Source organism: Saimiri boliviensis, chromosome 2 (genome assembly GCF_048565385.1).
Source record: "Saimiri boliviensis isolate mSaiBol1 chromosome 2, mSaiBol1.pri, whole genome shotgun sequence".
NCBI lineage: Eukaryota > Metazoa > Chordata > Mammalia > Primates > Cebidae > Saimiri > Saimiri boliviensis.
The window spans coordinates 122,416,980-122,438,274 of NC_133450.1; the positions used below are offsets into that span (position 1 = coordinate 122,416,980).

General features: G+C 43.6%; 2 protein-coding genes across 8 annotated transcripts in view; one reads left to right on the plus strand and one right to left on the minus strand.

Moving 5' to 3' along the window:
• The first annotated feature begins 114 nt into the window (after positions 1 to 114).
• LOC141583666 (phospholipid phosphatase 2-like) overlaps positions 115 to 21,295 on the plus strand; it is a 40,550-nt gene continuing 19,369 nt past the window's right edge. For 3 of the 5 annotated variants that reach the window (XM_074394200.1, XM_074394198.1, XM_074394199.1), the window contains exons 1-3: positions 115 to 353; positions 3,344 to 3,523; positions 20,544 to 20,634. In XM_074394200.1, coding sequence (XP_074250301.1) covers positions 145 to 353; positions 3,344 to 3,523; positions 20,544 to 20,556 — 402 coding nt within the window. In that variant the 5' untranslated portion in view covers positions 115 to 144 and the 3' untranslated portion in view covers positions 20,557 to 20,634. Of the gene's footprint in view, positions 354 to 3,343; positions 3,524 to 6,172; positions 7,367 to 20,543; positions 20,635 to 21,295 lie in introns of those variants that run through there. The other 2 variants (XM_074394201.1, XR_012516422.1) reach the window with 2 other exon arrangements.
• The window catches only part of LOC104650444 (uncharacterized), an 88,550-nt gene continuing 67,607 nt past the window's right edge, over positions 353 to 21,295 (minus strand). For 2 of the 3 annotated variants that reach the window (XM_074394195.1, XM_074394193.1), the window contains exon 6: positions 13,170 to 13,857. The gene's annotated coding sequence lies outside the window, so the exon portion shown is untranslated. Of the gene's footprint in view, positions 2,151 to 13,169; positions 13,858 to 21,295 lie in introns of those variants that run through there. The other variant, XM_074394194.1, reaches the window with a different exon arrangement.

Here is a 21,295-nt window from a genome sequence, read left to right on the forward strand (position 1 = left end):
GGAGGATTGAGGCCCACTAAGGGCCCATGGGCTGACCAGGACCCCCTCTGGTCACCGTGGCTGCCCCACACGCAGGTCTCGGCGGGAGAAGCCTACCTGGTGCCCACAGACTGGATCTATTCCTGCTCTGACTTCAATAATTACATGGCTGTCGTGTACAAGGTGCTGGGGACCTTCCTCTTCGGGGCGGCTGTGAGCCAGTCTCTGACGTACCTGGCCAAGTACACGATCGGCCACCTGCACCCCAACTTCCTGGCCATCTGTGACCCCGAGTGGAGCTGGGTCAACTGCTCGGTCTACGTGCAGCTGCAGAGCGTGTGCAGGGGAAACGCTGCTGGCGTCATCGAGGCCAGGTGAGTGTGGACGAGCAGCCTTCACTCTGGGGGCAGTGGGAACTGAAGAAGCCGCAGAAGCCAGATGATTAGGAGCCAGCAGGCAGGGGGTCAGGCAGGAGTGGGGCCTCAGGGCTCCAGATGCCCCGCAGACAGCGGGAGGCCGCGGGGAGCGTGCTGTCTCCGTTGAGTCTCAGCACTGCCCTCTTCTGCGCTGTCGTCGTCGTCGTCTTTTTTTTTTTTTTTTTTTTAATAAAGATGGGTTTTCACCATGGTGGCCAGGCTGGTCTTGAATTCCTGACCACAGGTGATCCACCCACCTTGGCCTCCCAAAGTGCTAGGATTACAGGCGTGAGCCACCACGCCCAGCCATGCGCTGTCTTCTTACCATTTCTACTGATAGGTCCTTAAACGTTTCAACTCATCGTTGTCCTTTTTAAAAAAATCAAAATGTTGACTGACAAGCCTAGGGTAATGTCAGACCAAAATCAATCAATCAATCAATCAATCAAAATAAAATTTGTATAAGTCACTATTTCTTCCATTTTAACGTGTACAGTTCATTTTTAGTACATTCACAATGCTGTACAGCCATTTCCTCTACCTAATTCCAGAATCTTTTCATCTCATCAGAAGGAAACCCCGCAACATAGGTAACATGGCAAAACCCCGTCTCTATGACAAATCAAAAAATTAGGCGGAGCTAGGTGGCTCATGCTATAATCCCCGCACTTTGGGAGGCTGAGGCGGGCAGATTACCTGAGGTTGGGAGTTCGAGACCAGCCTGGTGAACATGGAGAAACCCTGTCTCTACTAAAAATACAAAATTAGCCAGGCATGGTGGCACACGCTTGTAATCCCAGCGAATACCACACCATGAGCAAGAGAACCCTGCAGTGCTCTAGTTGCCATCACGGGAGTGTTGCCAGGACGCTATGGGCAAGAGGGTCTTGCAGTGCCCCAGCGGCCAGCAGGGGGTGTGACCCCACTACACCGAGAGTAAGAGTGCCCAGCAGCACAGGCACCACACTGTGAGCAAGAGGAGGTAGCACCGCCCTGTTTGCCAGCAGCGGGCATATTGCCACTACACTGAGCAAGAGGGCCCTGCAGTGCTCCAGCTGCCAGCAGGTGATGCCGGTCACCACACTGTCAGAGGGCCCTGCAGTGGACCTAGCCAGAAGGGGGCGTGGGCACAGCATCGTGAGCAAGAGGGCCCTGCAGTGCAGGCCCCGAGTAGGGGCCCCCACACCCACCTTTCAGATTCTTAAGGCTCCTCCACCGGTGTGCATCCTGTCACACCACCAGCATGCATTGAGTCACAGCGGTCTGCAGAGTTGCATTCTCCTCCTTATAGAACTGGGGGGCATTGTGAGGGTGGAACTGCGTCCTCCTCAGCACACACCTTGGGGCGGGGTTCTTACTGCAAGAGGGGCTTGCGGTGGCCCCACCTGCCAAAGACAGGTCCGATGGAATCTAATGTCTTTTCATATTGACATCAATCCAGTCAAGCTCTCGTTAAGCCATTGAAGTGTCACATTGGGCCTGGGGGAGGCGGTGCACCCTGTGCAATTACAGGTCCGAAGATTTGGATTTCATTTCCAGCCCTCTGCCAGTCAGTCTGCCAGGCACTTTCAAGTGACAAGCCTTAGGCGAGTCCCTTTCTGTCTCTGTTTCCCGATTTCTTCACAGGGATTTATGTGGGCCATAAGGCCCACTGGGAAAAGATCCCTCTGCCAGCTCAGTGCCTGCTTTCTTGATTTTACTTGTCAATCTGGACTTGAATACACCTTTGGTTTTGGATTGACTCTATTACCTCTCCTAGAAATGAACACACAAAATTGACAGTTGATTGACAAGATGAGAAGCAGTTTTCCAGAATTCAAATAGAACTTAATCCTTTCTTACTAAAAGAATGCTCAACTCAAGGGGACACAGATCACTCGTTTTGACTTCATGAGCTATGGCACGTAGAGACAACTTTTTGAAAATACACAGCTAAAACTGTCCGTGCTTTGAAAACTAGACAAGGGGCCAAAGACAGGTCCGATGGAATCTAATGTCTTTTCATGTTGACATCAATCCAGTCAAGCTCTCGTTAAGCCATTGAAGTGTCACATTGAGCCTGGGGGAGGCGGTGCACCCTGTGGAATTGCTGGTCCGAAGATTAACATATCAACATGTATGAGATATTTTGTTAACAACATATATATATATATATATATATATATATATATATATATAGAGAGAGAGAGAGAGAGAGAGAGAGAGAGAGAGAGAGAGATGGAGTCTTTCTTGCTCTGTAACCCAGGTTGGAGTGCAATGGCATGATACTGGCTCATTGCACCCTCTACTTCCCATGTTTAAGCGATTCTCCTGCTTCAGCCTCCCAAGCAGCTGGGATTACAGGTGCCCACCAGCACGCGTGGCTAATTTTTTGTATTTTTAGTAGAGACGGGTTTCGCCATGTTGGCCAGGCTGGTCTGGAACTCTGACGTCAGAATATTTACCCGTCTAAGCCTTCGAAAGATGTGGGGTGACAGGCATGAGCCACCATGTCCTGCCTGCTATCAGTATATTTGCTTCGGTTAGGTATCTGTTCAGATATTTACCCAGTTTTAAAATCACGTATGTGTTTTGTCATTATCTTCTCGCATCTCTCTTTTTGTTCTCTGCATACAGTTTTGCACAGTAGAATACTTAGTTTTATGAAGTCCGTTATCAATATTTTCATGAATTGGCATTTGATGTTTTGTGTTACAAGTCAACACCAAACTCAACGTCATATAGATTTTCTTTTAGATTTTTTATAGTTTTGCATTTAAAATTACAGTCTCTGGATTATTTTGAGTAGGTTTTTGTTTTTCTTAATTTGTGTATATATTCATTTGATTCTATATGGCTTCCAAAGTCTTCCATCACTGTCTTTGGGAAGGAATGGCTACAGTGGGCTTCATTTTGGTTTGAATTTCTAAAATTATTACATTGAGTAAACTCAATATTGAATTTTATAGGTATTTCAGGACAGCCAGGCGGGGGTGCACGTCTGCTGAGAAACTGAGCAAAAGTATCTGTGCTGAGCTCTGCCGCCACCAGAGGGCGCACGAACCCACCCCTGACCAACTTCCCTCTGAGGTGCCCGAAGACTTCCTCGGGGCAGGACGACGGTGGTGTCAACTAAGTCTTGTTCATTGGTGAGTAAAAAGCTTCCTTTCCATGGCCCTGAGTGCAGAGAAGAGAGTCTTTAGAGTACTCTGCAAAGGAAGAAATTCATCTAGAAAAATGAAATCCCCAAATCCCATCATTACGACTACATCCTGATATCATTGTCAATATCCAGACACAGTGGCTGCTAAGATGTGTTCTCACAGTGGCCTCTAATACAATAATCACACTGTGCCCTAACATTACTATGATATCCATACCGTACCCTAACACCAACATAATATCCACACCAATATAATATTCTAACGCTAATCTGATATCCACACTGTTGCTTCTAATGCTAATGTAATACTATCCGTATGGTTCCCTGATGTTAATGTAATATCTGCACTGTTCTCCAACACCAATATAATATGTACACCATGCCCTAACACTAATACCCACACTTTGCAGTAAAACTAATGTGTCCACACAGCAGCCTCTAATACTAATAAGTATAATAATATCTACTAAGTGGAGTTGGTTGACATTGAGGCTTTTATGAGGGTTCACAGCTTTGGATGAAGAGTAGCCTCTATAGTGGATTTTGGTGACGTCTCTGCTTTTCTGGCATAGTATTGATATGGTTGTTTTAAAAAGTAATTTACTTTTTAATAATGTCATACTTCTAGGAAACTTCCAGTAGCAGTGCAAAATATAACGTGTTTCTTTTCTTAGAGTCCCCACCAGTTATTGCTGTACCAGATTTGCAATATCCCACAAAATACTCCGGTATATTTTATCCAAAGTGTGGAAACTCTCCTAGGTTACCACCGCATAATCCCTAGATCAAGAAATCAGCATGGTTCCTACATGATAATTCAGTTCACAAACTCATTTAACTTTTACCTCTTGCCCCGCTTGGGAGCATAATATGTTTTTTCATTCTGATCCAGTTTTCCTGACACTATTTCTAAGACTTTCCTGCATATTTATGATCTTGAAACATTTAAAGAGCATACAAGTTTTTGTTTGAACACCTGTTTTCTGGTCTTTGGGGCATATAGCTAGGAATGGAATCACTGAGTCATACGGTAAATCTACTTGCAACCGTTTGAAGAAACTTCAAATTAGTTCCCAGGGCTCATCCCTCACTTCTATCACATTCACGGAGAAGGCTTCCCTGATTATCTTATCCGCCACCACCACCGCACCCCTGCTCATGCTAGTGTGCATTATACCCACATCTGATTTTGCTTTCCTTTCCTTTCCTTTCATTTTCTTTCTCCTTTCCTTTCCTTTCCTTTCTCTGGTGTTTTATTTTATAAGAACACCTTATTTTATAAGGACACTAATCTCATCGGGTCAGGGCCCCACCCAATGACTTCATTTAACTTGACTGACTTCCTTAGAGACCCCATCTCTAAATACAGACACACTGTATTTAGGGGTTAGGACTTGGACATATGAATTTGTGGGAGATACCAACATTCTATCTGTAGCACATGAAAACTTTTCAGAAATGTTAAATCTTGGGATTTACCATGAAACTACTGTGTCAGAAACCCTAGGATTTGGGCTCAAATATCTCTTTCAATCAGGCTTTTCGGTGTGTCTGAGTTTGAGACCCAATAAGAGTCAATACAGGAAGTGGATGGAGGGGAGATGAAAGAAGTAGATTGTCAGCAGAACGTGGAGAACTTTGAGGCTCAAGAATGCAAAGGCTGCTCTTAGTCAGTGGGACACCTAGAAGGAGAGGAGCTAAATCGTTTATTTTGCCGTCTGTTTGTGGAAGGAAGGGGAGGAAAGAAAGGAGGAGAGAAGGAAAAAAGGACGGAATTAAGAGAAAGGGAAGAAAGGAGAGAGAGAGGGAGGGAATAAGAAAGGGACAGAAGAAGGCCTTTTGGAAAACAGTTTCCCATTTCCGGTGTTTACATTCTAAATACAGTAATGGAGAAATGGATAAATATGATATATATTATGAAAATCTATAGCTCATTCCAGGGTCAAGCCAGCAAAGGAGAAAGGGGAATCGGGGTAACTTGTAGATCTGTGCAACCTCCCACTGATAAAAATGTGGACGCTCAGATAGGAAGCTGATGTGAGGCACACATTCAGTTTTATTTATTTGTGCTGATGTTAACAGGAGGACATCTAAGTGACTGTGTTTACTAAGATAGAGATATAGTTAAGAGAGCAGTCAGTTCTGAAACTACCTTCAGAAGGTGATTACTGAATCTTGTGGATTCTCTGCAAGTTTGAGGAAGGGCACACAGTGAGAGAGGATAAATAAGGTCAGAGAGAAAGCGACTGTTTCAAGGAAAGCAAAGACCCAGAATGAGGGTGAAGATGAGGGCAGGGTAAATCGCAACGACATTTCAAATTTTTTGCCAGTTAGCACCTCAAAAGGCATCCCGGTCTGAGCTCTGCAGAAGGGACGTGTTTGCAACTCATTGTGAGTCCTCTGGGTGAATCACTGACTGTGCCTATGAACAGGACCAACTGGCCAAAACTGTGAATTGTGATGACCACCACTGTTGTTAGGCTGAACCCTTGTTAAACAGGATAGTGGTTTTCAGTACCAGCTAAAAGAATTTTAAAATGTTGACCATTTATATTATTTAAGTAATGTGCTGCCATTTATAGTCATTTATATGACATTAATATACCATTTATATCACATATGCCATTAAGTAAAATAAAGTCAACATTTATATTACTGAAGCAATGTGCTACAGAAACCCTAAAGGGGTTTCTGTAACATTAAATTGATGGCTCTCTAGTGCAGTCCAGAATCACCTGTAGGGCTTGTTGGGCCACAGATTGCTGGTTTCCACTCAGAGTTTCTTATTCAGTAGGTCTGGGTGGGTTCTGAGAATTTGCATTTCTAATAAGTTCTCAGACACAACTGATGCTGCTGGTTCGGGAACCACAATATGAGAACTATGGTTAAGCCTCACGCCACAGCATTCCTATAGCAAGAGCCACCTTTGCTAATTCAGGGTAACTTGTTGGCTGCAAACTGTAACCATAGGCAACTTCTTTAGCAATATAAACCTCTAGATAAAAGAAACACTCGACAATCATAGTAGAAACATACATGGTCAATGAAATATCTTTTTTCCAAATGGGAACATGTGTCTTACAGCCTCAAAAGAATATTTTCACCTAGACTGCACTAAAGTAACAAGATAAATCTGAAACTAAAACTTAAAACGGCCTTTATGAACAGAAACACTTTGACACCTCAGGTAGAGGGCTACATATTTCCCTCTCTATTTTCATATCTTAGCTTTAAGATGAAATGACATTGTCATTTTACTTATAATAGGAGAACCTACGAATAGGAGAACTTAACTAACATTGTCATTTGACTTAAAATAGGACAACCTAGAGACTTGATTCCTGCTTATTAGTGCAAACCAAAGGGGTTATTTCCAAATATTTTCAGTTTAGTTTTTGTTCATGTGTAATATAAATGATTTAAAAGCCAGGTTTCGGGGGAAAGCTGCCATAAATGTGTTTAATAGTTGCTGCCTCAGCATCCATTTTCAGACCTGACCTAAGTTGTCTGAAGCCCAGTCTCACTGTATCCCCTCCGATCTGGGTAACCCTCCCCCTCCCTGAGCGATCGTGATGTGGCCCATTTGTTCTTCATCCCGCTGAGTCAGAACCCACCCATCACACAGCTGCTGGTCATGATAAAACCTAATGGTCGACACCAGAGCCCTGTAAATAAGCCCAGCTCCACGTGTTCTCTTAAATCAGCAAAGCCACACCCTCACGGGAAAGCCCGAGAACAAAGCTTCAGGCCCTCCCTCTGCTCTCTGGTTCCTCACGGCCTTCAGACTGCCCCTCGGGCTCCAGACGCTCCCCGACCTTCTCCAGGATGTGTAAGTTAGAGATTTCTTCTGTTCCTGTGTTTTGGTGTTGCCTCCTCCTTGTGCCTTACCTGACTGACACCCCAGAGCCTGCCTTTCCTCCTGGCCAGGGCTCTCCTGGAGATGGGCTGGCTTCCGGCCTCCTTTAAAGAGAGACCTCAACCAAATTAGAGAGAAACCTAAATAAATAAATCACAACAGAAAGCTTGGTTTTTTACTTAAAATCCATATTTATAACATAAAATGTGTTTATGCTAGATTTAGAACACACTAGGCCTGTTCTAGCTCTAAATTGCACTGCTATCTTGTAGTATGCAGTTATTCCTCATTTTATTTTCCACTTGAAGTCATTGTATTTCCTCAGTTTATAAACACCTTGAATTCTTTAGCTGAAAAGACAGGGTAACTTGATAGGGCATCCCCCTTAGGAACCATAACCCCCAATGCAGAACAAATTAAATGTGCAAAACTGTGAGCACCATGTCCTATGTTATTAAAGATAGAATATAATGCTGAAAGACAAGAAAGTCTTTATGAAGAAGTTTAAAGGAGTAGAAGAATGGACAGATGAACTGGAAATGGAAAGATCAGTTTTCCTTTGCTTTAGGAGGAAGCCCCTTTGGAAACTAGCTGGTAAATGTCACAGTCCCTTTAGATGGCAAGGTTAGTGAATACTAAGAAAACACTAGGGTACAAGTGTTCATCACGCAAAGCACACCTGTAATATTTCATCTGGTCTCTCAGTGACCCTAGAAGAAACAAGAGATGTTTTCAGATGAGGAGATTGGGCTTCAGGGTGAAATTAGGAGACTGGTAAGACTCACAGAGAGAGTCAGTGGTGGAACGGAGTTCAGATCCACATTCTTCCAACTGCAAGCACAGGGCATTTTCCACTAATCAGTGCACTAACCCAAGAAATCTAATTTTTCCAAACATTTAAAATGATGCTATGGCCATCTGAGTAAAACCACTTTTGGCCTATACTTCTGATTCCTCATTACCAGCCTACCATTGTTTATCTGATATGGGCAGCAGAATTAAGATGTAATGAAGTCTAACAGAACCCCTCATTATCTGTGTAGATACAGTAGTAACAGAGATGGTGACACCATCGTTTGAATGTTTGGGCCCTTCAAGTCTCATGTTGAAATGTGATCCCCAGTGTTGGAGGTAGGGCCTGCTGGGAGGGAGGTGTTGGCTCATCGGGCAGATCCTTCATGAATGGCTTGGTGCCCTCCTCACAGTAATGGCTGAATTCCTGCTCTCTTCACTCACTGAGATCTGGTTGTTAAAGTGTGATACTGCCCCCGTCTCTCTTGCTTCCTCTCTCACTATGTTAGGTGCCAGCTCCCCTTTGCCTTCTGCCATGGTTGTAAGCTCCGTGAGGTCTCACAAGAAGCAGATGCTGGTGCCATGCTTCTTGGACAGTCTGCACAACCATGAGTCTAATCACCCTCATTTCCCTATAAATTACCCAGCCTCAGGTATCCCTTTATTACAGCAATGCAAATTGGACTAATACAGATGAAGAGATAAAGTATTAATTTAGAAGATGTTTATATACATATATATATAAAAATATATAGATATACATATACATATGCATATATATGTATATATGTATATATGTTTAACATTCTCACTGAGACTGGGAGGTGTTAGAGACACATAATTGAAAACGAAATCTCCCCCCAACCAAGAAAACTTCTCCACGAAGGTAGAAGAGAAAGAAATACTATTATTACACTTTAATTTCCGGGGTACATGTGCAGAACGTGCATTTTTGTTACATAGGTATCCACACGTCTTGGTGCTTTGCTGCATCTGATCCTTCTATCAACTACACTAGGTATTTCTCGTGTTATCCCTTCCCAATCCCCCCACCCCTGCCTGTTCCTCCCCACCCCTCCCCCACCACCCACAAGCCCCAGTGTGTGATGTTCCCCTCCCTGTGTCCATGTGGTCTCATTGTTCACCATCCACTTATATTTTAGAAAAAAATATTGTTTTAAGTTCTGCAATACATGTGGAGATCATGTAGGCTTGTTCAATAGGTATACACATGCCATGGTGGTTGTTACTTCATCCATTGCCCCGTCATCTACATTAGGTGTTTCTCCTAATGCTATCCCTCCCCAATTCGCCCACACCCTGCTATTCCTCCCCTAGCCCCTCAGCCCCTGGGCCCCAGTGTGTGATGTTCCCCCACCTGTGTCTGTGTGTTCTCATTATTCAGCACCCACTTATGAGTGAGAACATGCAATGTTGGGTTTTCTGTTCTTGTGTCAGTTTGCTGAGAATGATGGTTTTCAGCTTCATCCATGTTCCAGTAAAGGACATGAAGTTATTTTTTATGGCTGCACAGTATTCCATGGTGTATATGTGACATATTTTCCTTGTTCAGTCTATCTATGATGGGCATTTGGGTTAGTTCAAAGTCTTTGCTATGGTAAACAGTGCCACAATAAACATAGTGTACACGTGTCTTTATAATTGAAAGTGTTATAATCCTTTGGGTACATATCTAATAATGGGATTCCTGGGTCCAACAATATTTCTATTTCTAGATCCTGAAGGAATCACCACACTGTCTTCCACAATGGTTGAACAATTTACACTCTCAACAGCAGTGTAAAAGCATTCCTGTTTCTCCACATTGTCTCCAGCATCTGTTGTCTCCAGATTTTTTAATGATTGCCATTCTAATTGGCATGAGATGGTACCTCAAAGTGGTTTTGATATGCATTTCTCTAGTTATCAGTGAAGATGAGCTTTTTTTTCATGTTTGTTGGCTGCATGAATGTCTTCTTTTGAAAAGTGTCTCTTCATCTCTGTCACAAAATTTTTTGCCCATTCTTTTGGTTGCCAGTTCACTCTAATGCTAATTTCTTTTTTTTTTTGAGACGGAGTTTCGCCCTTGTTACCCAGGCTGGAGTGCAATGGCACGATCTCGGCTCACTGCAACCTCCGCCTCCTGGGCTCAGGCAATTCTCCTGCCTCAGCCTCCTGAGTAGCTGGGATTACAGGCACGTGCCACCATGCCCAGCTAATTTTTTGCACTTTTAGTAGAGACGGGGTTTCACCATGTTGACCAGGATGGTCTCGATCTCTCGACCTCGTGATCCACCTGCCTCGGCCTCCCAAAGTGCTGGGATTACAGGCTTGAGCCACCGCGCCCGGCGAATGCTAATTTCTTTTGCTGTGCAGAAGTTCTTAAGTTTAGATCTCATTTGTCTGTTTTGGCTTCTGTTGCCATTGCTTTTGCTGTTTTAGTCATGAAGTCCTTGCCTATGCTTATGTCCAGAATGGTACTGCCTAGGTTTTTTACTGTGTTAGGTCTTATGTTTAAATCTTGAATCCATCCGGAATTGAGGAGTTGATTTTTATAAGGTGCAAGGAAGGGATCCAGTTTCAGCTTTCTGCATGTGGCTAGCCAGTTTTCCAACACCATTTGTTACCTAGGGTATCCTTTCCCCATGGCTTGTTTTTGTCAGGTTTGTCAAAGATCAGACAGTTGTAGCTGTGTGGTGTTACTTTCGAGGCCTCTGTTCTGTCCCGTTGGTCTACATATCTGTTTTGGTACCAGTACCGCGGTGTTTTTATTACTGTGGTCTTGTAGTACAGTTTGAAGTCAGGTAGTATGATGTCTCCATAATTGTGTGCTTAGGATTGTCTTGGCTATGTAGGTTCTCTTTTGGTTCCGTATAAAGCTTAAGGTGTTTATTTTCCAATTCTGTGAAGAAAGTCATTGGTAGCTTATGGGGATAGCATTGACTATGTAAATTATTTTGGGCAGTATGGCCATTTTCACAATATCGATTCCTCCTGACCATGAGCATGAAATGTTTTTATATCTGTTTCTGTCCTCTCTTATTTTCTTAAGTAGTTATATTTACTTTTCAGAGTAAATATAACTATTTCACCTTCTGCTTTTTTCTTTAATGTCTTACTTTGCTCCTTGCCTGGTTGCATCAGCTCGGGCCTCCAAAATAATAGTGGTAACAGAGAACATTCCTTCGTTCCAAAGGTTGATGGAAGCTTCTATTGCTTCCATCCCTTACAAATGATGCTGGGCTTTGCCTCGATGGGTGTGTATCTGGGTGTAATTTTTTTTATTGTGTGTAATTTAAGGAAGTATCCTTCTTTCTAATCTGATAAGTTTCTTTTATAAATTTTGTAGTCAAATGCCTTTTGAACATCTATGGTGATTATGATTTTCAACATACTAATATAAATGAAATGGGAAGATGTTTTAATTTTGAGCCATCCTTTTCACACTGTACAAGTTTCTCTTGTTTTATTTAAGTTTTTTAAAAAGCCCCAATGGGGTTTATTTGCTAATATATTATTTGGGATTTTCATACATTGATTTTTATGTAAATGTCTTGTCTTGTTTTGTTTTAGAGATACGGCCTTGCTCTGATGCCCCAGCTGGTGCAGCGATGTGACCACACATTATTGTAATTTTAAACTCCTGGGCTGAAGTGATCCTCCCACCTCAGCCTCCTGGGTAGCTGACTCTACAGGCATGTCCCACCATGCCTGGCTAATTTTTAAATATTTTTGTAGAGACAGAGACTTGCTATGTTGTCTAGGCTGCAATTCAGTGTACATTGTCGATATGAATATTTATTTGTCTTTCTGCTGGAATCATTCCCTCTCCCATCTGTTTGTCTTTAAATTCTGGGCATGCACACACACTCCGCCCGTACCTCCTAACTGCAAAATATTGATGTTGTCCAACCTGCCTTGTGAAGGGAAAACTGCTTTTCCCTCTTTGTATCTCTGCTGGTGTCCAGTCCACTGCTGTGTTTTTGGTAAATACTTGACCCACAGAGTGTGGGAGGCAGGAAGGGAAGGCTTCTGCATTTCCTTTGTGGACCTCACATCATGGATCCACTAAGCATATTGGGAAACCAGCAGGTCAGGTGGCTGCACACCCTAGTTGTATCTGACTCTGAATTGCTCAGGGCCCCCTGCACGCCAGTGATTTGCTTTTCTTTTTGAGTTATCTCTTCACTCATATTCCTAGGCTGAGTTCCCCAAAACAGTGGCCAGCACAGCACCTGTGACAGTTGTGAATGCATTTCTGATCTTGCATGACCTAATTTACAGGGTATTTTGAACAGGAGCTACCTATTATGGCTTGGGATATGGCTAAAGTTTACTTGACTTTCTTTCATAAAGTAACTGGTAGAATATGTGGCATAGAAGTGGTGGGGGTGTGATTGAGCTTGGACAGCATTGGGAGGCAGACAGGCCTGCATCAGCACCGTCCTGGCCATTTGTAGGTTATATTAACTTTGGGGATTCCCCTCAACTCTCTGAGCCTTTGTTTCTTCCCTCATTAAGGAGATCATCCATTCCTCCTTGGACTATTGTAAGGCTTAAGATCAAACATCTTTCCAGGCACTTGGAGCAGTGCCTGGGCTCCGGGGTCTTCAGGCTGTAACCATAGCAAACACTCAGATCCCAGCCACCCTCCCTTCTCTTTCCTCCAGAATGGGAATGTGAAGGACCAACCTGCTCATTCCCATTTACCCTGGAGTTCTTTCTTCTGAACTTCATCTAGCACCTGCTGTGCACCAGGGATTCATGGGTGTGGAGGCCAGGGACAGCCAAGTGTGGCATCTGGCCTTCAGCTTGCCTCAGTCCCTGTGGCTGACACCTGGCCCTTTGCTCTGGAATCTGGACCCTGCAATCTACTACCAAATGCTCAGCCTAAAGAGGGCTCCCCCTATCGGTGAGAAGATTACATAAATGCCCACATCTCCCCATCTCCTGAGTTGATCAGCCCCAGCAATCCAGATACACATTCTTGGATTCTGGTAGGTTTATTCTTCAGTTGAAAACTCAAAGGAAAAGTTATGTTCCAAAAGAAAGTAGAAAAACTTTGAATGCTCTAGCATGGGAGCCTTAGTTCACAGGTGCCCCTACCGAAACAGAGGCCCTTGAAAGCCTTCAGTCCTTGTGTGTCTACCCCAGATTGCAGTTCTCTATCAGGCTTCTGAAGAGCTATCAGTTCCCCTCATAAAAGCTCCTGCCTCAGGAGACCCCTGGGTCAGGCAGGGAAAGCCAGGACCAGGCAGCTGAGAACCTGACTTTGTGTCCCCCTGAGCACAGTCAGCGTTCTGAAGCAGTGCTTCCCACATGGCTGTTGAATAAGTTAATAAATACCTTGGGCATGAACAGGAGCCGGTAGAGCTCTCTCTGCAGCGCTGAGACTCGCTGGCCATGCTGTCTCTTGGATTACAGTGGAAAGGGGAGAATTACCCAGGCCGGTGGGAGAGTTTCATGTCCTCAGAAGTATTTTGAGCACAATGGCAAACAGCCCTTCTTCCCCGCATTTGAGGAATGTGTGATTTTGAGTTTCCTGGCATTCCATGCTGGTTATTCTGTCCCAGGCAAGAATCTTGCCCTTGTCAAGGAGCTGGAATTAGAGTAGAAGGTGAAGGAGTTTGAAGTCTTTGGCAGCCTAGTGCTGGCTTAGATGAAATCTCAATCTGAAAAGAAGTGAGAAGAGAAGTAAGGCCAGGTGATGGGCCCCAGAGGAGAGGGGCCCCTGCTGTTTCCTGAGATCAATTATGTTGGGGCCCCTGTTACAGCTCCTGGCCCTCATTACTAAAAGGACAACTCTCCATCCACTCCCACCCATTTTTCTCTCCTCTTTCTGTAAGAGCAGCAGGCAGGGGTCGATGAGTCCCTACACCTGCCAGGCCTTTGCAGGCAGTGGTGTTAGGCCCAGCTTGCTGAGTTCCTAGGAAACTGAACAAGCGTCTATGGAGCACTCACTCCATGTCAGCCTCTGCCACCAGCACCCTGGAGAAAGAAGACCAAGACATACTTCCCAGCCCAGGGGAGGGTGGAAGCTTAGCACATGATGCATTGAGAGCTCGGGATGCGTGCAACCCAAAGTGCAGGCTAAAGGGAACTCTCACTGTGTGGGTGAGATCTTCAGTACAGCTTGCAGTGGAGGCTGCTCTACGGTTTCCCCATTAGGTGTGGTGGTCAAGGGCACAGACTGGACACTCAGAGCTACCACGGTAAGGAAGCGCTCTTGTATCCCTCATCTGCTAGGAGAACTGTTTAAAAGATGGGATTAATTTAATTTTTTTGAGATGGAGTCTCACCCTGTCACCCAGGCTGGAGTGCAGTGGCTCACTGCAACCTCTGTCTCCAGGATCAGGCAATTCTGCCTCAGCCTCCTGAGCAGCTGAGATTACAGATGCCTGCCACCACACCCAGCTAATTTTTCTATCTTTATTAGAGACAGGGTATGGCCAGGCTGGTTTCCAACTCTTGTCCTCTAGTGATCCACCCGCCTTGGCTTCCCAAAGTGCTGAGATTATGGGTGTGAGCCATCGCATCCTGCTATTTTTTTTTTTTTTTGAGATGGAGTCTTGCTCTGTTGCCCAGGCTGGAGTGCAGTGGCACAGTATCAGCTCCCTGCAACCTCTGCCTGCTGGATTCAACTGGCTTCCCTGCCTCAGCCTCCTAAGTGGCTGAGACTACAGGCATGAGCCACCATGCCTAGCCAGGAAGTGCCCTTCTATCCCTCATTTGCTAAGAACAATATCTAAAAGATGAGCTTTAGGTGGCCTTTTCTGCCATCTCTTTCTACTACATTCTGGTTCTTTTTCAGTATGTAATTTTCAGTAATTAGTAAATTAGCTGATTGCCTAAATTACTACACTATAAATTTAGTGATTAGTAATTTTAATAATTTCTGGTTCCCTGCTGAAATCTATGATCTCTGTCTACTATCTGAGTCCTGTAGGTCTGTATCTATTATTGTCTGTCTGTGCTAGTGTTTACACTTAGAATTGTACCTCCCTAAGAGTGTTTTTTATAACTACAGTGTCCATAATCCTATCATCATGCCCAGCATGGAGGTGCTCAATAAACACACATTTCCAATGCCAAAAATTTTCAATGTGGTAAAACACAAAAAATCTACCACAACCATTTAAAGTACACCAGTGTAAGTACATTCATATTTTTGTGCATCCAAACTCTGAAACTCACTAAATCCTGCTGAACTGAAACTCTGTCCCCATTCAATAAGCCATTACTGGCTCTCCCAGCTTCTGGCTGCCACCACTCTACTTTCTGTCTCTGTGAATCTGATTACTCTAGATCCTTCCCATAAGTGGAATCATACAGTATTTCTCTTTTTGTGACTGGCTTATTTCACTTTGCATAACATCCTCAAGGTTCATCTGTGTGCTAGCATGCATCAGAATTTCCTTCCTTTTTAAGGCTGAATAATGTTTGACTGTATGGAGAGAGCACATTTGTTTATCCATTGGTGGGCACTTGCGTTGCTGCTATCTTGCAGCTCCTATGAATAACGCTGTGCTGAGGCCAGCTCAGCCTTGGAGAACCCCAGTCATGCGGCACTGAAGGAATTAAGAAACAGACACAGAGATAGCAAAAGGTGGGTTCAGAGTGGAGCACCAGGGGTTTCACAGCATTTCCAGCTGAGAGTCCAGACCAGACTCTGACCTATGTATTTATTCTTGACTTTCCAGTGACAAGTTTTACAAGCAGATGCTCTGTGTTCTTTCACTGGTTAAAGGTAAACTAACCAGGCAGCTAGTGTGTGTTTACTATAGGTTAAAGATGAACTAGAAAATGCTTTTTACGAGGGAACAAAGGAAAGGGTCACACATCCTGTGTTCAAAGAACTCATTCATCTGGCATGAGACATAATTATATTGGATGCTGTTTTATAATGCTTTGAGCAGTTTGCTGCTTTGGGGGCAGTTTTCCGCTTTGGGGGGCTGACTTGATATTTCTTGCTGCTGACCTCAATAGGATTTCTCAGCAAACAATATGATTTCTCACACATGTCAGAATTTGCTCTCAACAACGCTGCTATGAACATCAGTGTATAAATGTGTGCAGCCCTTTGAATTGCAGGGGGTACATACCCAGAAGTGGAAATGCTGGATTACATGGTAATCCTCTGTTTTGAGACAGTCTCTCACTCTGTCACCCAGGGTGGAATGCAGTGGTGCAATCTTGGCTCTCTGCAACCTCTGCCTCCTGGGTTCAAGTGATTCTTACCCCTCAGCCTCCCGAGTAGCTGGGATTACAGGCCTACACCACCACGCCTGGTGAGTTTTCGTGTTTTTAGTAGAGATGCGTTTCACCATGTTGGCCAGACTGGTCTTGGGCTCCTGGCCTCAACTCCTAGCCTCCTGCCCCGGCCTCGCAACGTGCTGGGATTACAAGTGTGTGCCACCACGCCTGGCCTGTTTTTAACTTTTTGATGAAAAGTTTAAACACTTTTCCATAGCTACAGCTCCATTTTAAACTCCCAGTAAGAGTACGCAAGGCTGCCAACCACTCAGCATCCTCGATAACACTTTATTTTCTGTATGGATTACGGTAATCTTAATGAGTCTGAGGTGGCCTCTCCATGTAGGTCTTCTTATGTTTCTTTTTTTGAGGTGGAGTCTCGCTCTGTCACCCAGGCTGCAGTGCAGTGGTGCAATCTTGGCTCACTGCAACCTCCACCTCCCAGGTTCAAGAAATTCTCCTGCCTCAGCCTCCTGAGCATCTGGGACTTCAGGCACATAGCACCACACCCAGCTAATTTTTCTATTTTTAGTAGAGACATGGTGTTACTATGTCTGCCAGGCTTGTCTCAAACTCCTGACCTCAAGTGATCTGCCCACCTCAGCCTTTCAGAGTGCTGGGATTACAGGCGTGAGCCACCATGCCCAGCCTCTCCCCATGGTTTTGGTTTGTTTCCCTAATAGTAATGGTGAGCATCTTTTTATGTGCCGAACGGCCATTTGCATCTCTTATTTGGTGGACTGTCTATTCACATCCTTTGCGCATCTTTGAACTGCCTTAGTTGGGTTTTGTTGTTGCATTGTGAGAGTGATTTATCTATTCTAGATGGGAACTCAGTCACACGTAATTTGCACCTCTGTCCTATCATTCTGCAGGTTGCCTTTTTACTCTGTTAATAGTATTCTTTGAAGCAATCCAATTTGTCTACTTTTCCTTTTGTTGTTTGGGCCTTTGGTGTCATATGCAAGAAATCATTGCCAAAGGAAGCTCTCCTTCTATGTTTTAAGAGTCATCAGCTGGGAACAGTGGCTCCCACCTATAATCCCAGCACATTGGGAGGCCAAAGGGGGTGAATCATGAGGTCAGGTGTTCAAGACCAGCCTGACCAAGATGCCCTGTCTCTACTAAAAATACAAAAATTATCTAGGTGTGGTGATGGGCACCTGTAATCCCAGCTACTTGGCAGGCTGAGGCAGAGAACTGCTTGAACCCGGGAGCCGGAGGTTGCAGTTAGCCAAGATCACGCCACTGCACTCCAGCCTCAGTGTCAGAGTGAGACTCTGTCTCAAAAAAGCAAGAATTGTACAGCTTCAGATCTTACACTTGGGTCTTTGATTCATTATTGAGGTGTTTTTTGTTTGTTTGTTTGTTTTTAACATGATATAAGGTAAGGCTTTAACTTCATTCTTTTGCATGTGGATATCTAGTTTTCCCACACCATTTGTTGAAAGACTATTCCTTCCCTGATTGAAAAATCTTGGCATCTTTATTGAACTCATTTGACCATATGTGTAAGGGTTTTCTTTTGCACTCTGTATTCCATTCCACCGGTCTCTCTCTCTGTCTTTACCGTCATACCACACTTTTGACCACTGTAACTTGCTTTCTTTTTTTTTTCTTTTTCTGAGAGAGAGTCTTGCTCTGTCACCAGGCTGGAGTGCAGTGGCGCAATCTCGGCTCACTGCAACCTCTGCCTCCTGGGTTCAAGGGATTCTTCTGCCTCAGCCTCCTGAGTAGCTGGGACCACAGGCGTGTGCCACCACACCTGGCTAATTTTTGTATTTTTAGTAGAGATGAGGTTTCATCATCTTGGCCAGGATGGTCTTGATCGCTTGATCTTGTGATCTGCCCACCTTGGCCTCCCAAAGTGCTGGGATTACAGGCTTGAGCCACCATGCCCAGCCCACTGTAGCTTTTAATAATACATTTTGAAATTGAGAAATAAAAGACTTCCAACTTTGTTACTTTTTCAAGATTGCTTTGGCCATTTGGGATCTCTTGAAATTGTATATAAACTTCACACAATTTATAAGGATGGATTTTTCTATAATTGAAGAAAAAAAGTCACTGAGATATTGAGAGCAATTAAACTAAACCTGTAGATCACTTTGAGTCATATTGACATCTTAAGGAAACTAAGCCTTATAATACATAAGTACGAGATGCCTTTGCATTTGTTACACAACCAGTCTCTGGAACTCAAAATCCTTCCAAAGTCTTTGCCTCCTGCTTGAGTTTATTCCTGTTTTATTCTTTTTGATGCTATTGTAAACTGACTTTTTTTTTTTTTTTTTTTTTTAAGATAGTATCTCACTATATTGCCCAGGCTAGGGTACGTTGGCTATTCACAGGCATAATCGTTATAAAAACTGACAGAATTGACCTCCCAGGCTCAAGGGATTTTCCTACCTCAGCCTCCCAAGTAGCTGGGACTAGGCTTCCACAACCAAGCCAGCAGGAACTGTTTTCTTAATTTCCTTCTTGGATCATCGACTGTTAGTGTGTAGAAATGCAACTGACTCCTGTGTGTTGATTTCATAATTCTGAATCTTGAACAAATTATTAGTTCTAACAGTTTATTTTGTGCAGCCTTCAGGATTTTCTACAAAGAAGTTCATGTCATTTGTTAACAGAGAAAATTTCACTTCTTCCTTTCCAGTTTTGATGCCTTTTCTTTTTTCTTTCTTTCTTAGTAGCTCTGGCTAGGATTTCCAGTATTATGAAAGCAGGCATCACTATTTTTATTCCTCCTCTTGGAAAACTTTGTGTCTCATCATTGAGAATGATACTAGCTGGAGGTTGTTCATATGACTTTTATTAGGTTGAGGTTGTTTTAATTTCTAGTCAGTATGTTTTTAATCATGAAAGGATATTCAACTTCATTAACCGCTTTTCCTGTACTAATTGAAACAAATTATCATGTGTTTTCTTTCCTTCATTCTGTTAATGTGGTATCTTACCCTAATGTTTACATGGTAACCACCTTTCCATTCCAGGAATACATTCTTATTTGATCATGTTATGTAATCTTTCTATGATGCTGTTGAATTCTCATTAGTAATTTCTTGAGCACTTTTGCATCTGTATTGATCAGGAATTGTGGTGTGTTTTCTTCTTCTGCTTTGTCTGTCTTTGGTATCAGTAATGCTGGCCTCACAGAATGAGTTTGGAGGTATTCTTGCCTCCGTAATTTGGAAGAAGATGAGTAGGATTGGTATTGATTCTGTAAATGTTTGGTACAAGTCACCCATGAAGCCATCTGTTCTTGTACTTTCTTGTCAAGTTTTTGGTCACTGATTCATCTTCTATTTCATTTATTTCTGTTATAACCTTAAGTATTGCCTTCCTTGTCCTACTTTGGGTTTAGGCTGTTCTTCTCTTCCTAAAAACTTAAGGTACAAAGTTAGGATTGCGGTTTGAGAGCTTTTTCCTTTTTCTTTTATTTGAGAGAGGGTCTTGCTACTTGCTGAGTTAGTCTCAAACTCCTGGGTTCAAGCAATCTCCTGGCCTCAGCCTTCCAAGTAGATGGGATTATAGAACAGTGTCACTATGCCTGGCTACTGCTGCTTTTGTGTGTGGGGGGGTGGGGGGAAATGGAGTCTAGCTGTTTCTCCCAAGCCGGAGTGTAGTGGTACAATCTTGGCTCACTGCAACCTCCTCCTCATGGGTTCAAATGATTCTCCTGCCTCAGCCTCCCAAGTAGCTGAGATTACAGGTGCTTGCCACCACCCCTGGCTAATTTTATGATTTTAGTAAAGATGGGGTGCCCATGTTAGCCAGGCTGGTCTTGAACTCCTGACATCAGGTTATCTGACTGTCTCGGCCTCCCAGAGTGCTGGGATTACAGATGTGAGCCACTACCTAGAGCCAGTTTTTTTTTTTTTTTTTAATGTAAGCATGTACAGCTATAAATTTCCCTCATAGCACTGCTTTTGCTGCATCCCACAGATTTGATACATTATTTTGTCTCAAAATACTTTATAATTTTCCTTATTTTTCTTTGATTCATAGTTGTTGTCGAGTTCCCATAGATTTGTGAATATTCCAGTTTTCATTCTGCCGTTATGAATTCAGTCCTTTAAAATGTATTAAATCTTGCTTTCAGGCCTAATGTATGACCTTTCCCAGAGAACGTTCCACACGTACTTTGAAGAATGTGTATTCTGCTCTTGGGTGAACTCATCTGTGTGTGTCTGGTAGGTCCAATTTGTCTGTAGTATCATTCAAGCTCTCTGTTTCCTTCTTTATCGTCTGTCTGGGTGTTGTATCCATTATTGAAAGTCAATTATTGGGCCAGGCACAGAGGCTCATGCCTGTAATCCCAGCACTTTGGGAGGCCAAGGTGGGTGGATCGCTTGAGGTCAGGAGTTCAAGATCAGCCTGGCCAATGTGGTGAATCCCTGTCTCTACTAAAAATAGCTGGGCATGGTAGCATACACCTGTAATCCCAGCTACTCTGAGGCTGAGGCACGAGAATCACTTGAATTCAGGAGGTTGCAGCTGCACTCTAGCCTGGGAAATCAAGATTCTGTCTGGGGGTGGGGGGGGAAGCGAGATGTTGAAGTTTCCTACAAGTTTCATAGAACTGTTTCTTCTTTCATTCTGTCAGCGTTTGAGTCGTATATTTAGGAGCTCTGAGGTGCGTTGCACATACCTTTATAACTGTTGCATCTTTTTGGTGAATGGACTGTTGTTATCTCTCACAACAGCTTCTGACCTTAAGTCTACTTAGTCTGAGATTAATCTAGCTCCTCCCTCCTTTTCTCAGTTACCATTTCCTTGGAGTATCTTTTTTGTCATCCTATGTGTAAGTCTCTTACTGTCTTTAGATTGTGGAAATAATTTGCACTTTTAAAG